Here is an 8,766-nt window from a genome sequence, read left to right as displayed (position 1 = left end):
AGAAACAGAGTAACTACTATTAGGACACTGCTTATAAAACTGATATAGCTGAAGATGCTTGCAATAGCAGCCAGTAGGATCAATGATCAAGGCAATTCATTCTAGCACTGCGCCTCACAGATGTGCCTTCTCTGACACATCTATGTGTTATGGTTATTTGTGAAAAGCAGTGACAATAACAGGATGGCTTGTTAAAATCCAAGTATACCTCACAGAACGTCTGTAACAATGCAGGTGGCAAAAAGTCCTGAAGCTTTAACTGAACAGGAGGCCCAGTCCAATTGCTTTGAACGAAGAGCTGCAAACTGCCCACACCAAGTAGAAACATCAGCCTCTGCCTGTAATACAGATAAGAAAAGCAATTAGCAACACATTACATTTTTTAATTAAGGCTACAAGATCTGATTAATTCTTGTACTAATTAAAAACCCTCATCTTAAAAGAAAAAAAAAAATCACTCTCTTTTTAGGAAAATACAATTAATGTGGTATTCAAAAACGCACATGGGGAACTAAAAGGCTCAGAAATATGTTTGTTTATAATGGTTGTAATTAATGAGAAACATTTTGGAAGCAGTTAGTTCATATGTTTCAAAATTTAAGGCTGTATCTCACTATCAGAGATCAGAAGGAGATTAGCAGAGGATGCAGATTATCCCATATTCGCCTATTGCACGGTTGTTTTATTGTCTTATGATACATCTAATCCTCAGCATTTTCAGAAAAAAGATATTGCCTTAGCATATGTTCCAAAACAGCATGTTTATTTTTGTTTTGACATAGCTGTTTACTTTCACACCCTCTGATAATAAAACAATTAAATGAACATCAAAAAAAGTTCAAAACTATCACCTCTAAGTTGGTTCAGATACTTTGGCAGCAAATGTTATCTCATTCAATCATGCTTTGTAATGTAAATCGTAATATTTTATTTAAAGATGGAATTATGAGATTTTGTTTCATTCCTGAAACTAAAATTTTCCTTATTTACAAGACTAAGCTCATCTAACATCATTATGATATTATTCTTTCTGCACCTACAGTAACAAATAATCTATGTGGTCTGCAGAAGGCAGGGCACAATCCCTCAGAATTTAATGGTCGATTTAACAGATGTAGACTTTTAGGAGACTGACACAAAACTTCTGGTTTGTTGTATGATTCCTTAATGACTTAGAACCTTACTGTATTATAATCAGTCATGTGCCAACCCTGTCACATATAGAACATGCCTCCCGCCTACAAAAAGTTAACACTTTAATTGTGCTGGTTTGAGATAAAAATTGGTATGTTAAGGAGCATAACTGAATTGGAAAAAACCTAGTCTTTTTTTTTTTCTTCTCTGTAAAACAGTGACTTAAAGATGCAAGAGTCCTCCAAATGGAAACAAAAGGATAAAATGTTATACAACCCCTAAAAAACAAAGTCAAATAGAAAAGCCACACACAAACAAGCGGCTGGCGGGCAAGAATGTGACAAAAGATGTAGAACAATTAGAAAGTAGGGGTGGGGAACACACGATTGGAAAAAAAAAGTGAACAAAGCCTTCAGGAGAGTTAGAGAGCAAGGACTGGTACAAAGAGTTCTTGTTGAACAAGACAAGGTAACATTTACTAGCTGTCATTATTCAGCCAGTAACTATCTACCAGCAAATAGTATTTGAATACATATCTAAGATTACCACTAAACTTCCAAATAACTCAATAACACAAAACACTAACAGATACTGTACACTAAATTATTACCATTACAGACAAAACAACCACAGACATACATTTTCTAATTATTCTCCCATAATAAACTATGCTTCAAAGCTTCTGAAAGGAAAGATAACATACAGAATAATCAACCATCTCTGCACTGTGATTTGACAGATGCACTTCAGTCTTCTGAAGACTCATTTTCATTATTTTATCATTTACACTATTATTTCTACTAATAATTTTTTATTTATTTTAACATTACATCTATCTATCTGTCAGGCAACTTGCTTGAAGTCTTGACACAGTTATATCCATGCAGAAGGCCTCTGAAACAACTGATAACCAATTCCATTACTTTGGCTGGGATACTGTCTTTCCAATGGCTAATTTGTCATCACCAATTTTTTTTCCTCATTTTGAGATCCATGACCAAATCCCAGTCTCCTTATCACTCATTCTGTATCAGGAAGTCAATTCCAAGCTCTAAATCCCTGCAAGCGCTAGCCTCCCTTGCCTATTCCCTTTTTTTCCCGCAAGAAAAAAATTCCATTCTGTCTCCCTGACTGCCCTTCACACTTACAAGGCAGACCTGCAAATGCTCACCTCCCAAAGGCTGCCTGAAAACTGCTGTTCTGGGCTGCCTGAAAAGCAACAGCTGCAAGTGTCCCACTTACTACGGTGACCTACCTAGTTGAATTTATTTCTTATATTTCCTTAGACATATGTTTGTATGCATCCGTCTTGTTCTTCTTTTCTCTATGTGAATGGGGGTTTTGCTGCCTCTTTTTTTAAACACTGTTTACACCAAGTCCAGTAGGATTGTGATCCATGATGTAAAATCAGATGCTTATATACACTCCGCTGTAATATTCATACTGCTATACCTAATCTTGCTCAAATTCAAAATAAAGAATAATAGAGCATTTGTATTTGAAAAAATAATGGATTTGCATCTAATGCTAGAATTTACAAAAATATAAGCATGAGAAAATACTCAATAGTCAGGCTATGTTTAAGATGCGATTAGGTTACAGGTTTTGGTTTTGGGAGAGTGTCTTTTCTTTTTAGTAAAGCCAGAAATTACAGAAGAGAAGTCCAAGCAAAATTAGACACTGAATAGTTATTTTTTTCAATTCATATGCATCAAAGCAAGCTGCAGAAACAGCAAGAATTTCTTCATTTTTGTTTTTCAATATATATAGCACACCAGTTAACCAATCATCAGATGCCCCAAGAGAAATACTAGAAATACCATTCAGTGTTCAAGTTGGAAAATCATAACAAGCTTTATTGTATGGATTTGTTTTGGAAAGTTTGATATTCATTTATATGTTGAATAAGGTAAAATAGTGAACACACGGTCAATAAAAACAAGTGTTAGTGCTCATTTCCTTGTTCCTTTAGGTTTTGGAAGCAAACCTAAACAGACCTTCAAGCTCTGTTGAAACAAGCTCTCTGAAAATATCTTTTGTTGTGTCCTGCACACTATTTCCTTCCAGTCTTTAGAATCAAACTGTGTGTCAGGCAATGAAGGCACCTCCTTCACATGGAGCTGAGGAAAAAATAAAAAGGCATTCCCCTTCTATATGGTTAACACATATACTACTGCTTCATCCTCTACAATTTGCTGATTTAAAATACAGCTATGAAGCTACGTTTTCTGTAGAAGATAACTGTTAACCACTGAGGTGAGTAGCAATAGCAGGAAAAAGTAAAAAAAAAAAATTCCTATTCAATAAGTTTATTGTAAGGAATGCTTTGAGACTTCATTTTTAAGCCATAAAGGTTAAAAGTGCCATAGTGAAAAAATGTCTGGGGCAGGGGAAGGAAGGAAGAAGCAGTTAAAATGACAGAAAAAACTTGCAGCAAATTTTTAAAATACTGTTAAATATTTTCCTTACAGAACCATAGATTTGAAAGTGGAAAAAGTTACAGGCTATGTCCAAAGAAATTATAATCTAGATCCAAATTTTGAGCTGTTTTGCCCTCAAGCTGCTCAGTTTTAGCTTCAGAAAAAGAACTCTTAAAGGAGTTCTTTTAACACTATTATAAAACCGTACTTTGTACTGTGTTTATATTGTGCTAAAAGAAAGAGATTAACATCATCCAACTTTCTGTTTCTGACTGAATTCAACTCCCACTGAGTTTTTTAGTCTCAAGAATTACAACTTTCAATTCAGGAAAAAACCCAAATATATTTGAACTAAGCCCATCTACCAAAAGTCACAAGAAAACCAGTGTCTTACTGAATTTTCTGAGCTAGAACTTATGAGGTTTGCTGCACTTCCTTTGACTTGCTCAGCGGAAAAAGAAAGTGACATTTGCACCACAAAAAAAATAAGACAAAAACATTTTCACCATAGGCAATGGAAGGTCAGAGTGCAAAAGTTGCATTAATTCCTTCTATAAGGCAGTCACCGGGCCTAGGGCATTTCAGGTAGGAAAAATAACTATGTAACACATTTTAAGGTAAAAAGTCATTGGAGACAAACAAACATGGTACAGATTTAAGTGCTATAAGCACTGCCTACCTAAAATAGGAAATGATCTGTCTTTTGGTAGAAGTTTGTCTATCAAGAGAAAGTCACAACTTACTTCCTTCAGCACTAATATCATTCAAAGCTTCTTATATTATTACTAATGGAGCTTGAAAAATTCACTTGACTGCTACAGACAAAAAATGTTTCTGGCAGACACTGATACATTTTGAAGACTACATGCTTTCATTTTGAATAAAACTCCAAGCTGTTACTTTGGGTAGAAAACCCTCTGTCTGCTTCTGAAAGGCTAAATATTGCAGATCTGCCTCCGTATCTTCTGGCAAGGGGGCTCCTAATGTTGCATAGAGTTGCAGAGAGAACATGAAAAACCTCAAAGATCAAAGAGCTGAAGTATGAGCACCTGAGGAACAAACTGCTCTGCTGTCTGCACTAGGAGAGCAGCAGCAGCGTCCTGTAAATGGCATACAGGCCAATAAAAGCTCACGGTGGGAGCAGAAGAGGACACACCACCATGACAGGATATCTATAAAGTATTACTGAATGCATGATATAGGTAATGATTATCTTTAAGAAGCTGAATGGATCATAAAGGCAGCAACATGTATTTCAAGCAGCAACACATTTCAAGCAATGATTAAGATCAGGATTGGGTCTGTTTCAAGCCCTGACTGATCTTTCTTTCCTTGACACGTTATGCAGAATAAACTATTGCAAGATGACAGAATCTAGCAATACTGAAAAATTTCTCTAGACTTATGTTACCATCTAAACTCCAGCTAATATTTAACAGCAACAGCACAACAAAGTAAGGAAAAAAAAAAAAAAGAAAAAACACCTAGAGACAAAAATGCACAGAAGCAACCTCTGAACATTCCAACTCAGAGAACAGGAGCGTATCGTATTGTCTACCACACTAGAAGATAAGCTTTTGACACATTATGATAACTAACAAATCTCAGCTCAATATTTTAGAGGTGCCAACTATTTGTTTCTCTGGTATTTTAGCAAAACCTCTTGGTTTTATGTCTGTTGTACCGAAACACAGGCATTTGTATTCAGCCACACTTATTCGCAATATATTACCTTCCTCTTAATTTCTTTTTACCTTTATCTTCTCTTATCTTTTGCTCTTATTTCGGCAAAACTTTTGCCCATACTCACCTTTTAAAATAAACAAATATATATACACATATATATCGTTTTCTGCTTCTACTATCCCTAGTGTGATAGATTTCAGTCTGATCATTATTTACGTAGCAAACTGTAAACACTAAAGTCAGAACTCATTAACAGCAAGAATTAGCATATGCAGTACAATTAGAGAGAATCAATCAGAGAAAGTCTTGCGAAGGAAATAATTAATCGATAAATACCATCCATGAGTAATACCTTACTCATTTTACATTAAGAAGAGTAGTACAACCTTGCTATAAATCAGACTTAGAAATACAGGCATTGCTCAGACAGTAACATTACATGGTACTTCAAGTAGTCACATAAATGTAATGCAACATTTCAGAGAGAAATAAATTGTTTGATGATACACAGCAACATGAATTTACATTTGTTGGCTTCTTTATACCAGCAGCTTCAGAGGTAATCACTCTAAATAGTGTTTTCAACAAACCCTCATATCACAATAGTATCCAGTGAAAGAAACAATGATAGTGAATAGATGCCCCCGGGAAGTGGGGGGAAAAACCCAAGAAATCTGCTTTCTGGTTTTCTCTCAGAACAAGAATTTTGGAGGCCCTATGTCATACATTATGAAATAAAAAATGCCTTTTGTAAAAACCAAACATGGCCTCTATTAATCTTCCATATAATAAATAATAATTTCCACCTTTCCACGTTATCAACCTCTGCAGAACAGTCCAGGTAGGCTAGAATCTGTTTCTCCAAGTAACCGTCAATGTTCTCCTCTGTCACAGAAGGTGCAGTGAAAACATTCTGGATGGTTGAATTGGAAAATATTGCCTCGTACTTCCCATCAAAAATCAACTGCAATAATGATCCACTTTCTGGGGGGAAAAAAGTAAAAAAAGAGAAAAAAGAAATCAGTGTCAATTTTGAAACAACTTTGTCTTACAAGAACTATTCAAATCAAAACATATACCACTCCCCTTACAAGGAATGAATCTTCATTTACATTGCAGGAAAAGTGCAGTTGCATTGAAAATAAAGAACAGCAGTAGCAGATGTCACTTTATTAAAAATAAATTTTACAGAACTCGTATTAATGTTACAGTGAAATACAAACTGCCAGATGAAGGTAAAACACAAACTTGCACTGAAATCTCAGGGGAAATACATGGATGGCCTTTCAAATATGTACACGACAGTTACTGAAGACAACTTCAATTATCACAAGAGGGTTTTCTTCCTCCAAAACATTTTACATGAGTGTGTTACAGTAAAATCCTGTAGATAAGATAATAATTTCACAGACTAGAGAACCCTTTTAGGGAAGACAGGACAAATAAAAATGGTTCAATAATTGCAAGAGTTCAGTGAATAAGTTCTCATGCAAAACTGCAGAAAATACTCAGTCCTTCCTTTAAATGCTCAGAATATTCACAAAGAATGGGCAATATGATTTTATCTTTATAAAAGAATTCTTTTCCTATGATAAGTTTACTATCTCAATGAGAAGTCTGCATACGGAGTCAGATTCTTAGGAGTAACTAGTAAGGTGGATTGGTATCCATGAATGTTCCTCCACTGAAGCCTTTCAAGATAAATGGACGTCATGAATTGCTATACATTTAATTCCTGAGAAGCTTTGTTCACAGAAGGTATCTTCCCTTTTTTCTTCAGATATGCTAGAGTGCAATCAATCCAGCAGCTGTTAGAACAACTTCACCATGTTAAAGCCTTCTATTCTTGAGCAAAATCAGTATCTGTCTACACTGCAGCTGTGGCTACAACTCATGTAGATGCACTAACTGGTTTTAAACTAGCTGATGCAGGTACTGGTAATGGTGCAGCTGAGGAAATGCAGAGGTCTGCATAGCATAAATGCCTTAATATTAATCTGTGATTCCAGTTGGGGATTGCAGCTCCCATGCACTCAGTGTTACCATAGCTACGCTAATATTAGTACCTGAGCTAGCCAATTTAATGCTAGCACAGGTATAGATCCACAAAAGCAGCAGCTGTGCAAGGAAGCAAACCAAATACCAACCCCAAGCTCATCCAGCTAAAACAAGTATTCTAAATCTCAGACACACGGGAAGACCAAGTACAGAACCAACTTCAACAGCAGCGATGGATGACTTGGTAGGAATGGGCAACAGAGATACGTTCATTCTAATCTCTGTGGACCAGGCTGTTGACTGCTGTTGGCCACAGTTTACTTTTGTTCTTTACAACAATCATCAACCAAATGATGTAAGAGATCATTTGTGCTAGATGATTTAACACTTTAAGCTGCATCTGGAAGGGCATATGCAAAAGAATAGTAATGGTTCTGCAGCCCTGCTGACATAATACTCTCACAGAGAACAGAAATAACAAGAAACTTTCTCCAGTCTATGCTTCGGGGGCACTTCTTTCACCAAATGACAACTTCTTTATATTGGATTATAGTTGTTCAGTCAGGCGATGCTGTAGCTTGTATAATAACTATTGGATGTGAGGACACTAATGAAGAATATTGAGGTTTTCTCTTTCCAGTAACACTGTAACATAACTGTAAGCACATAAAATCTGCTTTTGATTCTGTGTTTAGCTTATTATAAGACACCATACAAATTCAAGATCACAGTCTTTAAATTTAGTTTCAGGATCATCAATAGGAAGGGCCCACGTAAGTGACGACTAAGAACCACAACAAACCCCACCATTTTCTGTCTCTACTGCAAGATACCCTTCTTCAACAAGTCTTCCCCACATCTTACAGCAGCATACTACTTAAAAAAACAAACCAAAACCTAAAAAAAACCCCACACAACACCCAAAACACACTACAAACAGCATATACAACACTCAGTCAAAAGATAAGACAGATCTCAGCCGCAACACCTAACACACCTGGACAGTACAATGATTAAGGTTAAATAAGTAACATAAGGAAACAGAGCTGAGTACCTCTGTACAGTTCTTTTCCAAAATTCCTTAAGTGCTTGGGTAAGGATAAATGAGTCTTTCAATATGCTACAACCTCTAAATGTTTCAAACAGCACGGCACATGACTTGAGCACAACTGTATTTCTAGCCTGTCTGAAATATGGAAGTGCCTTTTCATAACAAATGTTACATTTTAAAAGCTGCTGCGTTCCCCTACAGGAAAGCTAGGTCAGTAACAACCTAATCAAGTCCCCTCAAGAGACTACTTTCCATTGTTCCCTCAAGCAACTACGACTAAATAGCTAGTAAAATGTAGAACAGGTAGCTCACGCCAGGCTTCTTCTCCTCGTGTTTTGCTACAAGAGCGAGTTTCATATCGCTGCCAAATTCAGACAGGTAGTCTTTCACCCGTGGGTCACGAGGCAGTCTTAGTCGAAGTGATTAAAAGCCTCCAGAGTGCCGCCATGAAGCGGGCGGCGGGGCGTCTGCCGGCCA

General features: G+C 36.4%; 1 protein-coding gene across 1 annotated transcript in view; it reads right to left on the bottom strand.

Moving 5' to 3' along the window:
* TTC27 (tetratricopeptide repeat domain 27) overlaps positions 1-8,766 on the bottom strand; it is a 138,114-nt gene that overhangs the window by 127,713 nt on the left and 1,635 nt on the right. The window contains exons 2-3 of the mRNA XM_009331099.1: positions 6,047-6,224; positions 209-338 (exon numbers count right to left, since the gene is read on the bottom strand). Coding sequence (XP_009329374.1) covers positions 209-338; positions 6,047-6,224 — 308 coding nt within the window. The remainder of the gene's footprint in view (positions 1-208; positions 339-6,046; positions 6,225-8,766) is intronic.

Source organism: Pygoscelis adeliae, unplaced genomic scaffold (assembly GCF_000699105.1).
Source record: "Pygoscelis adeliae isolate BGI_AS28 unplaced genomic scaffold, ASM69910v1 Scaffold218, whole genome shotgun sequence".
Lineage (NCBI taxonomy): Eukaryota > Metazoa > Chordata > Aves > Sphenisciformes > Spheniscidae > Pygoscelis > Pygoscelis adeliae.
This window is presented reverse-complemented; position numbering and strand designations above follow the sequence as displayed.